This window comes from Melanotaenia boesemani, chromosome 17 (assembly GCF_017639745.1).
Source record: "Melanotaenia boesemani isolate fMelBoe1 chromosome 17, fMelBoe1.pri, whole genome shotgun sequence".
Lineage (NCBI taxonomy): Eukaryota > Metazoa > Chordata > Actinopteri > Atheriniformes > Melanotaeniidae > Melanotaenia > Melanotaenia boesemani.
In genome coordinates, this window is record NC_055698.1 from 13,749,854 (window position 1) to 13,771,541 (window position 21,688).

The 21,688-nt window shown below is 39.0% G+C and overlaps 1 protein-coding gene across 13 annotated transcripts in view; it reads left to right on the plus strand.

The window, feature by feature from the left end:
* The first annotated feature begins 184 nt into the window (after positions 1-184).
* LOC121656944 (cytoplasmic dynein 1 intermediate chain 1) overlaps positions 185-21,688 on the plus strand; it is a 55,584-nt gene continuing 34,080 nt past the window's right edge. The window contains exons 1-8 of one of the 13 annotated variants that reach the window (XM_042012197.1): positions 185-475; positions 1,176-1,309; positions 1,538-1,652; positions 2,896-2,983; positions 3,250-3,255; positions 5,108-5,167; positions 5,353-5,468; positions 21,001-21,093. In XM_042012197.1, the coding sequence (XP_041868131.1) occupies positions 1,190-1,309; positions 1,538-1,652; positions 2,896-2,983; positions 3,250-3,255; positions 5,108-5,167; positions 5,353-5,468; positions 21,001-21,093 (598 nt within the window). In that variant the 5' untranslated portion in view covers positions 185-475; positions 1,176-1,189. Of the gene's footprint in view, positions 476-1,175; positions 1,310-1,537; positions 1,653-2,895; positions 2,984-3,249; positions 3,256-4,079; positions 4,122-5,107; positions 5,168-5,352; positions 5,469-20,997; positions 21,094-21,688 lie in introns of all 13 variants that reach the window. The other 12 variants (XM_042012193.1, XM_042012194.1, XM_042012207.1 and 9 more) reach the window with 12 other exon arrangements.

A 21,688-nucleotide genomic window follows, 5' to 3' on the forward strand; every position in this document is an offset into this window, starting at 1 on the left:
TACTATTTTCCACTGATAATGTCATGCAGATAAAACCTTTTATTGTGAGGCAGTTTCCAACGCTACAGCATTGATTGGAAACACGCAACATTAAATTTAGTCGTTGTTTTTGGACACTTCAAGCATTTCCCTAAATGGCCACAAGATGGCAGTGTTGCTTAGGACAGCGAGTGCTGAGGAAGAGGTGGGATTTCCTCCTCTCCTCCTTCTCAACATCATCTTTTTGCTCATCCCAGGGATGTATCGGCGTTTGCTGCACCTGTTTTATGCCTTATTCTGGGGTTTGGAGGCTGAAATGCCCTGTTTTACCTAGTAACCACACGACAAGGTTTAACCGGCCTGTTCGCTGTCAGCAGAGGGGCCTCCATACAGTGTGATCTGAGGTAACGATAGAGGATGTGTTGATTTTGTCGAGGTGAAGCAGTGAGACAGCATCTTTGCCGGTGACACATCGTTAGCACTTCTGTTGGACAAGGTACGAGTGTAGCAGTAACATAAGATTATATGTTTTAGATAATTGTCCTTATTAGCAACTGTTTGTTATTATAAATCCTGTAGAGTTTGTCGCAGGGCCTTAAATGCATCGACGTAAGTATGAATACTGTCACAATTCCTGTTAGCTTACTGTTAATGCATTAATTTCTTGCTAATGTTAGCTAGTTAAACGACATGACAAATGACTATAGTTATGTGCTTTATACTTTATAGATACTTTATAGATACTCTTTATGTGCTAGCTCTTTTATTCTCATTTAATTTAAGCGTTAATAGAACAGCTTCCATACCTTTTTACCGACAAAATCAGGCAAGTGATGAAATGATAATGATTATATCTGCTGAAATGTTCGCCAAAAATGAGATTGTCATCACATTACAATATTATAAGATGTATTACACTACAGTTTTAAGACAATTATTGATATTAAATGTTAGAATAAAGCATTGGACAAAAAATGTGGGCTGCTTAAATGTGACCTAGATACAATGAACTCTCTAAAATGTGTGTTTGCGTGATCATAGATCTACTTTAAATGGATGTATCTGCCACCAATCAGTGGAGTTTTTGAATGATTAGTTAAACAGGGCAAAACAGCTCTGCTTATATTTTAAGCACTGAGAAAACTATAGCATATTTTGGTAGCCTCATAGGTAGTTGATGATCTTGTTAATTAAAGCCCTCCAGGACACCATGTCAGACAAAAGTGACCTAAAGGCAGAACTTGAGCGCAAGAAGCAGCGCCTTGCCCAGATCAGGGAGGAGAAAAAAAGAAAAGAGGAGGAGAGGAAGAAGAAAGAGGTAAGGAAAAAAGTGAGTAAAGCCATGCTACAGCCACTCATATCGTATCACACTATTAATGTTTGTCCTTTTGTGTTTGACTGCTTTTTTTAATCAGGATGTGGCATATCATGCTGAGCTTGTGGTGGAGGTGTGGTGTGCATGTTTTCGTCTAGTCTTCAGATCATGATGTGCGAGTTGTGAACTTGTTACCAAACTTATGTTTGGGTAAGCTGGTGTTTTTCTGTATATCCTGAGCAGTCAGAGATCCAGCAGAAGAAAGAGGTCACGCCTGAAGATTCAGACTTAGATCGCAAGCGCAGGGAGACCGAGGCCCTGCTACAGAGCATTGGCATCTCCCCGGAGCCGCCCCTAGGTACGTTATATTCTTATGCACCAAATCAGAAATGCATCTTTAACCAAATGTTATTAAGCTTTAGAGAAGGTAAATTATCTACTGTAAAACTTACCAATACGTAAATTGAAAACAAACGTCATTAATTACAGCCTTTAGTGTGTTGTAGCTTAATGTTTAAACTATAATTATCTACTCTGCTATTTTGCTGTAGTTGTTGATAATACATTCACTAATTATGATCAATCGTCTGCGCTCATCACTCACTCTACATGCGGCTGCAATCCTTATCCAAAGTCTTGCCACATCCCGCATTGACTACTGTAACTCACTCCTCTTCGGTCTTCCCAATAAATCACTTCAGCAACGGCAGCTTCTCCAGAACTTTGCTGCTCGTATCCTGACCCGCACCTCTTCCTTTAAACATATCTCCCCTGTACTTCAACAACTCCACTGGCTCCCAGTATAATACAGAATAAACTATAAGTTACTGGTCCTCACTTTCAAAGGTATTCACAATCTGGCCCCTCCTTATCTGTCTGATCTCCTCCATATTGCCACTTCCTCCCGTACTCTTAGGTCATCCTCCTCCGCTCACCTTACTGTTCCCCCGGCCTGTCTCTCAGCTCTGGAACTCACTTCCATCCGAGATTCTGAACATCGACTCTCTTCCATCATTCACATCTGCACTCAAAATCCACCTGTTTAAACTGGCATACTCCCTATAACCCATGTAAACTGACTGTTTTGTGTCATTTTTATACCAATGTCCTTTATCTGTTTTTAACTTTTATGCAATTTATTTTTATTTACTTTTTTTTTCCCTTTTGTGTACGGTGACCTTTGGTGTTGAAAGGCGCCAAAAAATAAAATTTATTATTATTATGAACTTTGAAAAACACACTGCCACTTTACTTTTGCACCAATCTAAAATAAAACACCAGGATGAATCTCCAGGTGTCTTTTGTGTCCTATAAACCTCTGGAATACAGCTGTTCTCTAGTGGTCTGATATTGTAATAACACCCCTAACACCTCTAAACTGGGTCAGTGCCGCACCTATTGTTAGCTCAGATTATTTATAGTACTTCTCTAAAAGCAGAATACACAATGACAAGAAATTTAAAACCAACAATGCACCTGAGACCCTGCTGTTTTCTTCTGTAATTGAAAGTTTTTAATTTCTTTGTTCATCATTTGTTTTGTTCTGATGCAGCAGTTGTGTTTTTGTTTAAAAATGCTTTTTTATTATATTGATTATGTAGTCCCGACCCCCATATCCCCGTCCAAATCAGTGAGCACGCCCAGTGAGACGGGGAGCCAGGACTCTGCTGATGGAGGAGCAGCTGGCAGGTAGGCCGAAATACAACAGAACAGAAAACAGATTTGCTACAGGAGTTTTTATTTTCTAGATTTGGTAGCTTTGAAATAAAATAAAATAAAAAAATAGATTAAGTTCCTTTTTTAATTGTCCAATGATAAACATAATAATTTGTCACATTCTCATGGAAAAACAGCAATAACCAAACAGGCACATTTCTCCTGAAGTCATATAAAATGGTTCTAATTTTAAGGAGCTTTTGATTTACTTTCTGCTTCTTTTTCTGATGACATGACAGGTATAGGTAAGGATGAGTACCACTTTATGGTGCAGTTGCCTCATTAGGTTTTGAATGTGGTATTAGTGTCATTTCTCATGGCAACCAGTGTTTTGATGACCACTGTCCAGCTTTTGATTCACATCACTAATATAGAAAAGTTTGAGCTCACAGGAAGTCCCAGCTGTACTATTTTCCATGAAACAAAATGCACCATCCTTGTAAGCTTTCAGAAAACTGTTTGCTCTCAGTATGAAGCATTGGACATGAGTCGTTAGATTTCATTAAAGGCAGGTAGCTCACCTAAACACGAGTGACAAAATGTAAGCTCCCCCTTTCTGCCACGGCCCTGAAGACTTCTAAGATAATGTGTCATACTTGCTGCTGCAGCATGTACATTTCCATATGCTAATCCATCCATTGCTCCTGGAACAAGCGCTGCAGGTTTTTACAATAACTTCAGCTCATGTGTGCTCTAGTGAAAACTGCTACGACAATAGTGGTCATCAAGCGCTTTTTATTTGCTTTTTAATGGCAGCTGACTATGAGAACAGTGTGTGAGTGGTGCCTTCAGGGATCATTAGTGATGTGTTATACTGGTATGGCCATGGGTGGAATTGGGGCTAAATAATGAGTTGAAGTTAAAGATGTTTCTAGCAGTAAGGAATGCTCATATGTAAAATTACTCATCTTTATTTTTAGCTTTTACCAATTGGATTTTACAAATTGGTGAGTTAGCTCTAATGCCTGGAATGATAAAATATTTTTCCTCCCCCAAATCCACTCTGGATGATGGCATGCCGTTTTGAGCTTCTCCATTTGTGGTTGTGTATGTGTGTGTCCATTCATAGGTCAGGTTTCTCTAAAAACAAGCTCCAAGCACAGACCTCAAGGTAAGCATTTTCATGTCAAACCTAGGAAACCCCTCCTTTACTCTTCCTTAGCTTAGGTTCTGATCACTAGAGACTCCCACAACGTTGTCAGTGCTCTTACAGAAGTGTTTCCATTATGATTTATATGATTACAACGCTGCAGCCCCCCCTTCTTTTTTTATTTGTCCACTCCTGTCAGAAACCCTGCTGTTGTCTCTAATACCAGGTTGAGTGATTTCTGCTTGCATGACCTGAGCCACAGAGGTCATTTCAGTCTTCACAGAGCTGACAGTGTTGCTTTAAGTGTTATCTGTGTAACTGTAAAACAGCCAGTCTGTCAGGATAAAGAAATGCACTCTCTTGGCACGTTCACCTAGTGCTGTATGACACAAGCTGAGTGTCTAACAGGTGTGTTTTCTCTACTTGAATGTATCATCAAGAGGTATGGTGTTCACCTTTTACAGCTGAGATACATTCAACCAGTCCTTCAGGTTTTAGATGCTCTTTCATTTTCCTGTAAGGTACCATTATGGGACAAGCCAACAAGCCACTGAGAAATATGCAGTAGGCTCAGCACTTTTCTCAAACTCAGTAAATTTCAATATTATATTCAATATTACTTTATTATAACTTTACTGCTTCATATCTTTCTCTAGTTTGGATGCAAATCCCCTCAACTTAAAGATAAGAGTCTGCACTTTAAATACATTTGTTTAAGACAAAGAAATCCTTTACAAGCTATGTGCAGATGTCTTTAGATAAAAAATGTATATTGATATAAAATATACACATATGGAAACACTCCTCTATTGACAGTGAGATGTTTGCATGTAGTTAAAGTGGTATTTCCCGTTGTGTTGCTAAGTGATCTATGACCAGTCATTGTGTGTGGATAGATGTGATGATATGTGCTTGTGCACCACTGAGATGAGTTTCTGCATTTTTGCTTGGTTCTAATGTTTGTAAACATACACGTCCTCTCTTGCCCCCCCTGTCGGTGAAATCAGGACATTGCAGTGGGACACAGACCCCTCTGTGCTGCAGCTACAAGCTGATTCTGAGCTCGGGTACATCTTTCTTCTCTCCTCCTGTTCACTGTCTGAGAAAAAGACATACATTGCATGCTTCATTTTAAACAACACATAATTTTTAAGTAAATGTGAGGGTTAAATATCCCTTACTGCCTCTTTTACCAATTATGAAATGCTCTTAATATAACTATGCTAATAGGATCATCCTCTCTCTCATCCAGGCGGAGGATGCAGAAGCTGGGGGCCTCTAAGATCACACAGGTAGACTTCCTTCCAAAAGAGGTGGTCTCTTACAGCAAAGAGACACAGACACCATCCAGCTCCCACATATCTGAGGGTAAGTGTTTATAAGAATGCACAAGTGGCTTTAAAAACATACTGACACTGCATATACTCCATAAACTAAAATAGTCTTTTTAGATTCAAACAGTTTTAGGCTCTGCTGCGGCTGTGATTGTCATTTCTGCTTGGTTGAAACTGATACTGCCCTGGTTGACCAGCTCTAAGCCTGCAAACCTGGAGTGATTTATAGAGCACAGACAAGTGTCTGACTGTCAAGTTATTATGTCTTCAGTCACAGAGCATCATACTTTCAACTTATAACTGGAAACAGGCTGACGGATGCATTTCACCCGAGATTTTTTTGATGGATGGTGGAGGATTTATTGAGTGCGTGCTGTATGTACTTAAAGATTTACACATGTGTATGTCTGCCCTGATATCCTTCAAGTATCAAACTTTTTAAAGACATATACAGCTCACAGGTAGGGATAGTTTAGTAACCCTGGATAGTGAAGCTCCTGTTCTGTTCATTGTGATTTTGTGTGGGAGGATATGGTGCAAATAAAATAAAAAAAAAGTGCTTTTTTTTGTGCATGTGTGCATCTGTGGTTTTATGGTTTGGTTGCATAAAGAATGTGAGGTTTACGTGGGCATACATGTGAAAATATGCGTATCTGTGTCTCTGCAAGTAGGCGTTCACGTGTGTGCTAAGCTGCAGCAGCTAAACAGATCCATATGGCTGAGCTTTATTCCTGCACTGGAACTGGAAGAACAATGAAAATTTGGGGCAAATTTGAAGATTTTTTTATGTTGGATTTTTTATATTGAAAGTGAAGGAATGTTGGAAAGGAGGACACTTGGACTTTTTCTGCTACACTGAACTTTATTTCTGTGCTGTTTGAAAATGAAGACGTCATGTTCACGAATGTCTTCTACACATGTTGGAATGGAAATACAAGTAGACCCACACTCACACAGTGTACATAGAAACGTACACTCACACATACATACTCCCTATCATCTTCTTTATCTTCCTTCCTCTAACTGCCAGTACAGCTGGCAGCCATGTGACTTTGAAGGGGCTGTACTTCCTGCTTCCTGTCATTATTATAGATGGTGTGGATTCCACGGCCCCCCACCGCCATCAACCACCAAGCACATACACACGTCTGCCATGATCTGCATCCAAATGGCCTGCTTCAACTCCCCTCATTTCCTTGGCAGACTCAGGAATAGATCATTTATTCAACAAGTGCACATACGCTAACTCACGTGTGTTGTAAGATATACATACATACGTGTTAACATATATAAATAACAGAATGACAATTCGTTTATCTTGGTCATGGTTCCCTTGATATACAAAGACTCTGCAAACAAACATGCATCTTTTGTAAAATGTACTTGACATTCAGATAAAGATTAACAACACATTTTAGAGAGGTCAAGTAGTCTGTGTACACACATAAACAAACACACACTGTGATTGGTCAGTGCCTGCAGCAATGCTATATGTCGCTCCATTTAGGTTTGTTTGTTTTCAGCCTTCAAGAGCAAGTTCATGAGGTCTGCATCTGTGCATGCATGTGTGTGCGTGCCTACATGCATGCATGTGTGTGTATGAGAACATCTGGGAACCAGAGCAGAGCTACGGTGGTCTGCTGGGAGGTGACCTCGGCCTCAGGAGACCCTTCTTTTGTAGACTACCACAAAGCTTGTGTGTCTAGAGAAAGGGGGGGAAAGGCAGATGGAAACACCTGCCCATTTTTCTGGTGTGTGTTTGTTCAGGCCATTTTCTTTTGTTGATTACTGAACCGAGCTTGCAAGATGTTTTCAAAGTACTCTTGTATTTCATTTCACTGCTTTGCAGATGACTTAAAGATTTATTTGCCTTTAAAAGCGAGGACAGACTAATTAATCTGTTATTGCGTTGTCGTGAAGACGTTAAACAGTGAATGGCCTTTTTAAATTAAGTGAAAACAAAACAGAAATGGTCATTTTTGGCAACTCTGTTAGTCCTTTATTGTCTACTTGTACGACAAATGTATAAAACCTCAGCTTGTACCTTGATAGTTTCTTTAAGCTATGTAGGCAGGTGAGTGTAGTAGTCCAATATAGCTTTTTTTCCATGTGAGACAGCTAGCTAGCGTAAAGCCATGCCATCCAGCTAATGTCTTTGAACATGTAATTCATCCGTTCATTTCTTGCAGTTTGAACTACTGCAACTCTCTGTACTTTGGTTTGGATCAGTCCTCGGTCCATCATCTCCAGTTGGTCCAGCTGCTCGTCTGCTGACTGGTACAAAACAAAAGGAGCATACAACCCCAGTGTTGGCATCTCTACACTGGCTTCCTGTTACTTACAGGATCCAATTTAAAATCTTTCTTTTTCTTTTTAAAGCACTAAACAGCCTAGATCCTTCTTTATCATCTGAGCTCTTATTTCTTCATGCTCCAGCAAGAACCATCAGGTCCAGCTCACAGCTGATGTTATCCATCCCAAGGACTATTCCTAAATCTCATGGTGACAGCGCCTTTTCTGTGACGGAGCCCAGACTCTGGAATAATCTACCTCTAAATAATATATTTGCACAGTCACTGGAACATGTTAAATCCCTTCTGAAGATGCACTTTTATGGTCTGGATGTTATAACAATGTTGTTTACACTGTCTTAGTTGTTGTTGATTTTTTCAAGCGCCTTAGACGGTGATCCGAACCACCGTCTGGATCCGGGACTTGTTTTTAAAGATTCTTAACTATTGTACGATAGGGATAATTTAGCTATTACAGCTTCTAACTAATCAGAAAATGTCCCGTATCATTGAAAAAAAAAGAAAATTTCAAGATGACATTATGGTAGATGTTATAATCCCACATTGTTTGACCTGGATGATGTTGATATTCTGGATCTGGTTAAAAATATAAGGGGTACTGGGTGGGCTGTTGGGTCTTTTGGGGGTTTTCTCTGGGGAGTGACTGACTGAGGTCTGCGCTCTCTGAGTGCTTCTAGTTTTTAATTGCCATACTGTATTTTTATTTTCTCTTGCATCGCTGTCATGCACTTTATTAATTGTAGTTTGCAAAGCACTCGAGCAGCATGAGTTGTTGGAAATGTGCTATATAAATAAACTGGACCTTGGTCTTGAAGAAACATCTCATTTATTTGTTGGTACCACAGGCTGTTTCCCATTTGAGGTTAAACATTTTCTACAAAAGTTTGTTTTTTCAAATGATAAATTATTTAAAAAATATATTATTCAGACTGTCCGTTGTTAAGGGAAATGGTGATTCTGCTGTGAAGTTTGAAGCCTCAGGTTTTTTTTTTTTTTTTATAAAAACAGCAAGCATATCTATGGTCCAAAGTTTTTTTATTAATGATTGAAAGAAGACTGAGAACATATAGAAAGATACTTTTCAATTTGGGGTTTCCATTACTTTATTTTTTGCATTTCTTTTGTTCCCCGTATGTTGTCTTTTAATAGACAAATAATTATCTTCCTCCTTTTTTTTAAAAATCTGTTTTAATTTGTTTTCAGCTATTACTTCATTTATTCAGTTTTATTGTCTTTTGTGAAATTAATTCAAATCAGTTCTCTGCATATTTTATGATTATTAAAAGTGTAAACAGAATTTAAAATCTCTCAGATTTTAAATTGAGAAGAGAAACTTTGTAAAGATTAGCATATTACTGTTAATATATAACAATAATAATTTAATTTTTTTTAAATGCCATTGAGACCTGAATTTTATATAAATATGATAAAAGTAAATTTTTGCACACATGCATATAATAATAAAACATAAAATAATTCATAGATGAGTCAGGGATTCTCCCTTGGCTTCATGAACTTCTGACCTCCTAACCTCTCATATTTTCCCTCCTTGTCCTGTGGGCGGCTGGCTCGTACGTTGTCAAAGAGTGTGTGTTGAAGTTTCATCAAATTGGATTTAATCTGACTTTGCACATGTTTGTATTCTTACACAATAGTTTGTGTTTTAAAACTTTACGGGAATGACTCTCATTTAAACCAGCTAATGATCAGGCTTTTCATTTCCGTACCCAATTTGCCGTCTTGAAATTGTGACGTGTTGCCATGTATGTGTGTTTTTTTCCTGACGGAAGCTCACTGGTCTGTCTGGACGAAGTTTCCATTGTGCTAGGCAATCAGATTAACCACGGTCACGGTTGGCTCCAGCTATTTACTGCTATTAATTGGTATGAATGGACTTTCTTGTTGTGAGAGATGTTTTGTCTTAGGGGCGTAGCAGAAAAAAAAAAGTAAAGTCTAATGTTTTTTGTGACAGTAACCAGACTGACTAAGGTCAAACAACGTGTGTTGGGTTGTGAGTGTTTTATACAATAACATCTTACTGTGTTGGCATCCATTTGAGAGGAAAAAGTGGCTATTCTATTTTTTTAATTCTTGTTTCTTTTTATCTAAAATAAAAAATAATTACAAGAATCTTTTCAGTGTTTTTGCCTAGTATTCTTAGTTACCAAAAAGACATTTTACTGGGATAAAACTGTTAGAAACCTTAAGAAGAACAACACAGAAATAAGCTCTCCCACCTGACAGTGAGTGATATGATAAATATCTTCTGCGTGGAATAGAGCAACATTAAATTTACAATATGCACAATCAGGATAACCAAATTAAAAACAGATTGCAAAACTATATAAAAATTAGATCCAAGTGGGCGCAGAGGAGTCAGATGTCCATAGAAACGTTATTTTAGAAAGAAGTGGTGTGGCTGGAAAATGTCCTGCAGCCCACAGATTTGTTTTCAACTCTGGGGACTGTGATGGATTTAAGGTTTGAGGCGGCCAGACAAATACAAAGGAACATTCACATTTAGAACATAATATAAAGGTTTACTTTTAAAGAGTCTAAAGCCAAACTTGGAATTGAAGCAGAACTCAGTTAAACCACCAAAACGACAGGCATCTGTTAAATTTCAGGTCTACCAGCAACGTAGTTTAAGTCTTACGTCTATAAAATATATAGAAAAGATTTTTTTTTAAATGATGATAGAAGATGGGCTCTCAGGCTCCAAGAGAGACGTAACAATACAGGAGCTGAGACAGCTTAGTGCCACATGCCCTGTCTGCAGCTCAATGTGACTTTAATGATCTATCTCATGCTCTTTTGTGCCACCATTATGTTTTCCATGTTGTAGCCCTCTAAGGATCTCCCATTTCTGTGGATTTGGATGGAATGCTCAGCACAGAGATCCTGAATGTCATTTCACTGAAACCTTGCAGAAAAAGAATGAAATGACATTATTGGATTTGAACAGAAACCCGTTGAGAAATACTGTCCTGTACCACGCTGTATTTCACTTGCTGCTTTCTTCGATCACAGTGTCCTCAGTTGTTTTTAACGCTGACCTCACATCAGCAATGAGTGTGCTGCAAGAATTGCTGTGATTATTTGAGGCAGCGTCACAATTTGAAAACCTCACAATGCTCCCCTTTTTATTTCCTGCGCTAGGAATACAGACGCAGCAGACTTAGTGATATATGCAGCCAAACAGACCTGAGATCAGTGGACCAAGATAACAAACAATAACAGATTACATTATTCAGCATCTTTTTTTTTTTTTTTGGTTTGTTTTGTTTTGTGGGGCTAGTCAGTCAGATTTTTTTTTTTTGGAAGTGAAAAAAATTCAAATGTCCAAGAAATGGTGGGCATTTATGTATGTTGATACGCACATATGCAAGTTTACAGGTTTTCGTGGAACCAGTGAGCCTGGTTTGTAGTTAGTTACTTTTTTCTTGTCGAAGCTTTAAAAGAGACCTGGTAATGGGTTGCAATGGAAAGTAGCTGGTGAAACAGAGTAAATGAAAGGACAACAGAGAGAAAGATGGTAACAGGTGTGGAAAAAAATTGTAGTCTCCAGAGAATAAACACACAAATTGAAGATAGAAACAAATGGAGACACAGTAGAGGCCACCACGGGAGGAAGGAGTAGTTCTGATACTGAGGCAGTAATTGTTTGCAGTGAACCAGAATTAAACCCTCAGAGAATAACTCTTTGTGTATTTGTGTAAAATTGATATTGCAATGCTGGAAAACCCCCTTCTCGGGGTTAAAAGTTGAACGGTCAAGAGTTAATGTTTGCGCGACTGCGTGCAAAAGTATGTCTGTGACTCTCTTTCCCGCCTCTGCTTTATTTTCTGCCTCATTAGTTTTCAGGCTCTGTACATCTTGAGTGCATAGTTGGTCAGAAATTCACTCCTTAAGTATATTTACTGCAAAAAAGAGGCATTCTTTTTAAATTTGGCGGACTGGTAATGACCATTAATTGTAAGCAAAACCTCATGTCCTGGCACTAATCTGAAAATACACACCCACAGTTTTGTAATTAGTCTCACACATACTAAACATTCAGACTTATATATGTAAACACGTATTGCATGCTTGTGTGCACAGGCAAAACAAGCATAAACACATATTACCATAGATATATGGCCACACACACATGCACATATGTCACATGAGCTTCACATTATCCCATAATGGAGCAGTTAAGAAATCAAAATCCAAATTTATTAAATGATCCTGACCATTGGCAGCACATTTGTCCAATTAGAGTGTTTACTTTGGTGTTCCTTCCACAGTCTCCTAAATATATAAAATATTGTTAAAAGGCCCTGAACTTTTGATATTTTTGAGATCAACAGTTTTACAGAAATGTCCAGCTGGGTTTAATCCAGCAGGACTGGGTTTTAAACTTACAATAGTCACTGGAGTCCACGTCTGACACTCATCACAACAAGAGTTGAACAGTTTAAAGAGCTAGTTTACCAAATTTCCACTATATATATATATATATACATATATATAATAAAGGTTTCAATAGAGGAACTAAACTACATTATTGACAATCTAAAATTATACATATGACGTAGACCATAATAATGGAACCAAACCTGCAGTAAAAAGAGCCAAAGTCTGTGCTGTAGCAATGAAATGTTACACCAAGTGTCAATAAATGCTGAAATATGCTGTCAAATGACCCATCAGTTATTTACTGCTCTGAAAATTTTGTTTCTACACTTCTGTGCATTTACTTGTGCTGCTTGTACACCCAGCAATGTATCGAATGTATGCGAAAATGTTCAGAGAATATAAACCAGTACAGTAAGTGTGTTATGACTACTCACAGTAAAAGTAAATAACATAAATTTTCTTTTACCAACAGTGCATGTGAAAAACTTCAATAAGATACTGTGTTGCAAGTGAAAAGTCAGTTTTCAAAGATTTGGGGGGAAATGGGCAGGTGTAACGACAAGAGAAGCTTTGACAACAGCCAAATTGTTATGGAGAGACAGATAGGTTACAGCCTCTGGAAATGTGAAAGGAAGCTTCCACCCAACTATAGCGAGTGTCCAACAACAGTAATCTGAGGAGTAGCAGCCCATTAACAGTAACATGGTGTCTGCTCCAGCTTGTAAATCCACGGTGACTTATTACTGGGGGCTTTAAAGTCCTCATTAAATCACATCTCTATTTCAGGAGAACTTGGAGTTGTCAAATGAGTTTAATTATGGCTATTCATTCAGGGATGTTTGAGTCAACTACAAACCAATGCTAAATTTGCTTGTGAAATATATGATACTTATTGACAGGTATCAAAAAGTGACTGTTTAGGAATTTGTAATTGGGATGTTTTTTACAGTCCAGTAAATCAGTGTTGCATTGCAACAAAAAACCTGAACATAGCACAGTCTCACACTACATGGAACTGACATTAGTGATTGCTTTGTGGGCAGTTGTCAAGATTGTGGAGGGAATGTGGTTACACGAGTGCCTGTTTTGCATGGTCAGCCACTTGCATGTTTCTCAGCGTGTCTATGTATACATGCACACATACGTGTGTGCCCACCACATATGGAAGTGCTTGTCTCATACACTGTTGTTCCAGCCAGACAGCTACAACAGGCTGAACAGACCAGAGTGTATATATGTGTGTGTGTGTGTTTTCTAAAGGCAAAATGTAGAGGATAACCACAGTGAGTGCACCCAGAGGACCCCGAACAAAATGTACTCAGTTGTTTCACTTTGAAATTGTTCTTTTAATGTTTGGAGGCTTGTTCTTTGAATGAGTTACTGCCTTGAGGTAGCAGTTTTCAGGATACCTTACTGAAGTGTGTATGTGATCTACGTTCATATTCATGCACACAAGCACACTCCTCAGATCAAACCTGGGTTTTGCTATTATGATCTCCCTTAGCATTTTCCCTGCAGAGACACATAATTGTGTTCCCGCTTTCTTTCTTTGTAAAGTAACTCGAGTTTGGTTTCATTGCCACCCTGTCAAGAGGGCACAGTCTTCACTCCTCTTTCACTTGCAAAATTGATGCTGGGTCTCAAGCGATTTCTGTCAAAATGGCTATGACTGTTAAAACCTAGAAAAAAATCTGGATATAAGAGAGAAAAAAAAAAACTCTTGCTGTGTGTAAGTTATTCCAAGTGAGTCACAGATGATTGCAATTTTCCCCTATGACCACCGTATAATAAGGTACATGAACCCTTTCTTCATCTTCCTCCCTCTGGCTTTCTCTCTCTTGGTAAAATGGCCATCATCCAAAATAATATTTGCCATCTGATGAGTGCTTGAGATGAGCAGAAACACAGTTTCATGTTTCTTTCTTTTTTTCTCTCTCTTTCAGTCTTTTACTTTTCTCCCTTTTGGTTTGCATTTAGTTGAACTTGACTTTTTGACATGCACGCCCCACCCTGTCCCCCCCCATTGCATTTTTTTATGCATGTGTAAAACAACAGTGGGTCTTTAACATTTGCCTGGGTGGTCTGTCTTGTACGTTGCGATCCCTTTGACTCCCCAGGGTTTTTCATTTGAATGGGTACTGGAACAGCCAGCCTGCGGCTTATGGCCATGCTTTAGTAATTGTAGTTTAATTTTTTAAAATTTGCAAACACTTTGGATGACAAGTTCGAACTTTATTTAAACTCTTAGTCTTTTTAGTTCTTTTAACCTCCTTCATCAGACAGAGCAATCCGTTCATACTTATAAATGCCAAACATTATTTTACAAAGCAAAAATAAATCAAAGTTTTAAAATGTCACAAGTCTGTAAAATTTTGCCAGAAATCATCAGGCTTTAATATCTTTAATTTTATCCTACATAAAGCGGATTTAAAACTTAGATTTCTACATAATTTTCACACTTTATAGCTTGATAGTTAATTGAAGTGAAATTTGATAACCCTAGTGGTTTGATCGAAACGGTCCTGCAGTTCTGTAGCTCTCCAGCAGGGAGCAATGTTGGTACATGTACTGTTGCTCCTCCAAGTCTCACCAACCAAATCTGACAGAGGTTTTATGATATTTCACTATAAAATGAAATATAATAATGATACAATGAAACTGTTACAATCATACAATTATTCTCCACCACATGTTGGTTTTCAATGTCTTAATTAATTTGACACATATCAGACAAGATTGGGTGACAGTGTCGTTGCTTGATATTAATTCCACTCAAACATCTGTACTTCTGTCTTAATTCAACCTGGAAAGATTCAACATTTTGCTATCCTGTAATAATATGGCTGCCCCATCTGTCCCATTACCATAAAAACGAAATGAAACACCATTGTTATCAGAGTGGGAGACCTAGACCACCAAATGGCAGCAGTACCTCACACACTCACAAACACACAGATGCAGACAGCTCTATGTCTGAGTGACACTAATGCCAGCTCAGATGACGTGCTGAAAAGTGAACCGGTGCCACAGCAGTGATTTTATATGAGACATTTTCTTTCTGTTGGTCCGTCTCCTTCTCTCGCCTTCTCTCTCCCTGAATGGGTTTTTGACAGTTTGGAAAGTTTGAAGTCATGGGTTTTAATCAGGGCTCTGCGGTGGGGCTCGGAGCATGGCATGGCTTGGCCATGATGGCTCATTTTAAAGATGTGGGTCTGGGTCAAAGCCAAACTTGGGTGGCACTGCTAGAAAAAGAGGGGCGGCCGTGGCAGAGAGAGGCAAAAAGAGACAGAGATGGAGAAAAAATCTAGCAGGCCACAACACTCAGCAAAGTAAGCCACAGACCCTTAAAGGCCAGTATGGGCTGCTTTCATGAAAGCGGATTATGTGTGGGCATGCGTGTGTGTTTATGGTGTAAGCTTGGGTGCACGCAGAATTGAAAGCACACAAATAGTGTTTGATCAGTGTGGGAAAGAGATGAAATAATCTAAATATTTTTTTATCAGTTTTAGCCTTAACAGTTTTACATCAGGTCCTGCTGTTAATATGTTGGTATGTGGGGAATATTTTTACTCCTACTGTGGCAATTATAAATGAATGAACCATAATAAATCTTAAACATTATTTCATATTAGAATAAATGAAAAGGTCAGAACATAAAGTGAAATTAGCAAACTGGGTTTTGAGGGTTTTCAGGGAATGAATTTTTAATGGATTGAAACTGGTTATTTTCAGCAAAAACAAAACAACAAATTAAACATTTTACAAAAAATTATTCACCATATTCCCAACTTTGTATGAGGCTTTCGCTGCGTCTCGCCCCCCACAATATCGCTCTTTTTACAAAAAGTTGCAACTGTGTCTGTCTATGCATTTTTGAGCCTGCTCACCTCTCAGTAAAAGATCTGCTTCCATTCAACCTAATGGAAGTTTTTAAAATAGCTTTTAGCCACCCTCAAAGCAAGAGCGTGGTTGGTTTCAGAAACACTGCAAGTACTACATAGCAGTGCTAGAAATGAAGTCTGCTAGATATTTACAGAATTACCCTACAAATTATTTTTGTATAGTCAGAAATGTTGGTATTTTTATAATGCCCTCTGTATGAAGATGCATTTACAAAAGATCTATTTTAAGATTACATTATTTGTTTTCAGACCTCTATCATAATTCCAGACATACAAAATCATTGTGGTTATGTAATTCTTTTCATTGAGGTGGGGGTTCTGAACAATAACATCACCGGCGGTGGGAGGGAGAGAATTCCCCTGATCCCTCAGGTCAGTTGTAATAAATATGAAGGTGATGCACCGTGAATGTGTGTGCTGTGCCTTTCTTTAAGATAGTTAGGGTTTGAGTTGTTCTCAGGGAAGTTAGTGCATGCATCTGTGTGTATGTCTGTTATGTGTGTCGTGCCAGGCCCACATTAGAGGAGCCTTTCAAGTCTTGTTGACCTCCTCCTACTCCTCTGCATAGTGCTTGTGTTGTGGTCTCCTCAACAGCCAGCGGCTCAGAACCCCTGCAAACTTGGTGTGAGTGCGTGTCTCCATATGAATGACTATATAATGTTGTAGGGATGTTCCCAGTGCGTGGGATGCCCCCAAAATCCTGCTGCATTTCTATTCGGTGCCCTTCTTCTTACACCCACCATTTCTGCTCTCACATATCAGTATGTCTTTTTCTTTGTGATTATTACAATGAAGATCTCTAAAAATTATGAGTTCTGTCAACTTTGATTATGACTCAGTTTAGTAGTCACCTTTATGCTGCTGTGAGTCTGCAGCTCTGCCCCCATAGTGTAGCTGATGACAAACTTGGGGCCTAGTCTCATCCTCCCTTCACCCACAGCTCTTTGATACCTATGCCAGTCGCTCCAAGCATGTGCTAACACATTTCAACACACTAGCACTTACTGTGGATTGGGTTCAGAAGAAAAGGTTAGCTGATTCTTTGATCCTTACCGAGCAGAACACATGCCAACACATTATTGCTCTGACACACCATGCCATTGTGCCTTATGTACTAGCTTAAGGGGAGCACAAGACAGTTTACATCTTTTATATGCTGTCAGTATCTTTCTCTCCACATGCTCAGTAGTAACCGCCAACTGTGAAATAATACAAAATGTTTAAGCTAATGAAACTCTCAGCGGTTGATCAGCCTTCATTAAGACTATTTTTACTTTATTCCCCTAACAGATCAGCCTGTTACTCTCACCTGAACTATTTCACTCGTTCGCTTGTCATTAAAAGCAGTAATGAAGCTTATACAGGCTATCATAAGCTTTATGCACTGAAAAGTTGGTGTTAATAATTCTCAGTTGAGTGTCTGGTTATAAACTGTTTGATTCTTTATCTGTTGGTACAGGAAAATAAAACAAAAAGTTTAAATTGGGTTTTGCATGTAAGTGAAGAGTTTAAAACAGGCTTAAACACCACAAGTGAATGAACACATGACATGAATAAGGTGATGCAAATTAATTTAAAATGCACTAAGTAGTTGATAAACCATGTTTTCTCTGAATATCCCTTAGAACATCCCAAATCTGACACTGGCTTATATCACTTTGTTTAGGGCTTTTGGAAATAAACTCACATTACCTGAATAATTTAGTATGTTTTTTTTTTTTTTTTTCTAGGATTGAACTTAGTTACTGAAAGTTACTTTAGTGTCAATTTGTCACACATAACAAATGGACACATATTCTGCGCTGGCTTCCTTGTCTTCTTAGCAAGTGAGCTGAATATTTTGGGTGTTAATTCAATGGATAAAACAATTAATCAGAATATTTCACCAGTGGCTCTTCGAACATTTTGTAAATCTTCACATTAATCAACAATAAAACCATTTCTCATCTATCTAATACTCACAAACCCTAACCTAAATTACAAAGTTGTTAAAGAGAACATGATTAAATTAGATCCCAACTCTAATTTTTCCTGGTACATTGAAGTTGTAGGAGTGTCTGCTCAGAATTTTCTCTTCTGATATTAATTTTGTATGTAAACTGAAAGTGTTTGCCGCCAAAACTTTTCTGCTATAATTTTGCAGGCATTTAATTCACTAATTTCAGTAGTTATTGCCAGATTCAATTTTAATCTAACCCGTTCATATAAAGTAAGTATGACAACCCAACTCAGTGATTTCACCCAATTCACCAAGAAAAATAGCTAATAGTAGCTGCTGGTATCTGACCTGATTCAGCTCACATGATCTTGTTTTTTATTGGCAGGGGTATATCAGTTAAGTAGCTGGACTTTAAATGTGACCCGGGGCACATTTGGATTCACACTGCCAAAATAATGTGGTTGTAAGTGTCCCAGACCAATTTCGTTTAACGTACAAAAAAAAAAAAAAAAAAAAAAAAAAAAAAATATATATATATATATCCAGACCTGCTGGGTTGTTCTGAATTGTGTGGGCCCAGTCAGCATGAGTAAGCAACCGGGAGAAAGATTGAAGCAGCTAGATGCAGTGGCTCTGGCTACCGAGGATATCATTACCCCGAGCATGTAGCCGGCCAAAACAGGAGCCCCCAAGCGGAGTTTCATCAAGGTGGACCCCCATCTGCGTTGACGGGGGAGTATACCAGTTAAACGGCCATCCTACAGCGAGGAGAGGTATTAAGCGGCAGGTGGAAAGAGAAAGCATCCCATGACTGGAAACAAGACTGTGTGCAGATACTTACAGGGTAGCTGGCAGAGATACTCACACTGTGAGATTGTCTCTTTTGATTTCCTTTCACTGTTTTTTTTTCACAGTGCAACACAAAATTATGTAGTGCCTCCCTCTGCGTCTGCCGAAGATTTTACATGAAGTTTTATATTATCACTGCCTCTTTCCAGTATGGATCACCACAGTATAGTTTTTGCTTTACTTTGAGCACACATAAAAACATATCTGAAAGATTCCACTCAAAGGAAATAGTGGGGATATTTTTGGTGCAGGACTGTGACAGAACAGCTTGATGCATAGCCATTGGCAACAACATCAGCAGTATCTTCACAAGGGAATTGGACCGTCTCCCCTCAGTGAGGTAACCCATAAGCAATGAATCACGCCATCTTGCTCCAGACTCCTGTGGTCCCAGGGGTTGACAGTTTGACCGCTCCTCAATGTGGTCTCCCTCTTCTCCTCTTGCTCCTCCCATCTCCATCGCCACACATTCCAACCACTGGACCGGTCATGTGAGGTCAAAAAAATTGAGTAGGAGTTGTGTGTAATGCATCTTTCTGCGTTTCCTGATTAATTACCAGAGTTTTGTTGAGAAAAAGAGAGATAGGTGACCAGAGAAAGAGTTGCATAAAATGTAGCTTGGAAGAAGGGACAACAAGAGCTATAAAGTGGGTATCCTTGTGTGTTTCTGTTCGCAGTGTGTGTCTGTTTTGGCAGCTCAGACAGTCTGGCAGTCTGCCGGTCTGGTCCTCTCTGGTCTCCCTTCCATACTGGTGGGTCACTGGTGTTTGGATCACTACTGACGGCTGTTAACCACCAACTTGGATGGAGCCTTAACTCCATGTATTTGATTTAGCTTAGTCATTTATTATGTACACAGAGTATGAAAATTAAAGTCATAATTCAAGCATGTTTTGTTGAAAGTGGATATAAAACGAAAACACAGTTTTGAGTTGGAAAGATGTGTTTAAAGGCCTAATATTAGAAATAAATTCAAATCAGACATTAGTGTAATGATGATAAAGTTCCTGGAGTAATCACCACTTGCAGCTGTACTTGTCGTTTCTAAAAGAGCTGCCGTGTTTATCAAAAGTTCTGGCAAGTACAAGTGATAAATGGACAGCTCATCCGGTACGAGAGCGCCCCTTGAGCGAGTGTTTTTAACAGTGCCCCCAGGCCATAATCCAGCTGAGTTAAACACACCCTGACGTGTGTGTGTGTGTACGGTTTTGTGTGTGTGAGAGGGAGACATGACATTTCTGGGGGTGTGATGTAGTCACTTCCTCCCACTGGACTGAGCAACTGTTGTCAGCTTGACCTTGCCTGTTAACCCCTCGCCACCCCTGGCACTGCGGGCGAGGGCCCCGGTTGTGTGTCTTTGAGAAGTAGAGAAAGACAGATTGTATGTGTGCGAAGCGTGTGTGTTGGGCCCACAGGTGTCTGGTCACGGTGTCAGGGTGTTAAGAGGTCTTCAGAGAGTCCCCCCTCCCTCTGTCTCTCTGCATCTGTTTTAGAGGGAAGGAGCAGAAGCAAAGAGGAGAAGAGGTTAGCGAGGGTTAGCAACACATAGCCTGAGGGGTGGTGGGGCAGTAGCTGACAAGCAGGTGCCTGTGTTGACAGTAACCCTTCATACTTGAACCCCAAACACACACACATGCACACACACAATAAATTCTGGAAAGTCAAAGCTTAATTGCAGAGCTTGATTGGACTGAATGCAGAGGGAATCCCCCTTTTCCACACACACACACACACATGCACACACACAGTACAGGAACTCTTTTCTTGGGGTCAAAGGTAAGAGAAAAAAGGGGGAAGCACACACACGAGTTACATTTCCTGTGAGCTGTGTGTGTATTTCTGATTTGGGAGCATGCATTACCAACATGTCCACTCCAGCAGTTATTTATCTTTTCCAGAGACAATGCTAAACGAATGCAATACTGTAGTAAGTGTGCTTCACAAAAAACAAACAAAACACTAATACCAGTCTGTGTGTCTGTAAATGAAACCCATTTGGAGTAGATGTTCGTTAGTCAGGTGTACCGGTGCATGTCTGGCAATGATTATTTTGGTAAGAAGGAGGGGGAGGAGGCACGCAGCAGGAGGTCGAGGAAAATTGGAACAGCTGTTGATTAACATGAGGGCTCTCTTACATGTTTTCTTTTTACTCTCTTTCAGTAGAGGAGGAAGAGGAAGATGAAGAGATGATGGAGGCAAAACCAGGTCCAGAGTCAGAGCAACCAGATGAAGATGACAACAAGGAAACCAAAGAAGGTATAAAGAATATGTGGATGATGGAAAAAATCATTTACTATTATAATCATAGTTATCATTAAGAATCACATTAACACACACACACAAAAAAACTGAGTACAGTGATTTTTAAAATGCCATATTTAATTGAAAATAGAACCAAAACAAATGTTGAAAGTGAAAGTTTTCTTGTTTTTGAAAAATATTCTATTATTTTCAATTTAAGTTAAGTTGTGCCCATGCAGTTATTTTTATTTGTGCTCAACCTGCTCACCAGTTTGGCTAATTAATAGCCATCCATAGGGCATTTATGACTAATGCTGTCTGTGTCACTATGGCTTGATCTATATTTACACACCCAACTAAATATCTTGGTGAAAAATTAAGTCTGATATTTTGGTACAGCAATGATTCCTGCTGTTGCTTTAATTTGATCTTCCTCCTGTGTGAATGCTTATGTTTAAAAGAATACTGATACATATACTGTATAGCAATGATACTGATATATTCTAAAATTTTGCAGTATTTACTCACTCAATGAATTATATATATAGTCTGACAGCTTCCTGTTTTCCGCAGCTGCAAAGCAACCAGCACATTTCCGCCTCATTAAGTT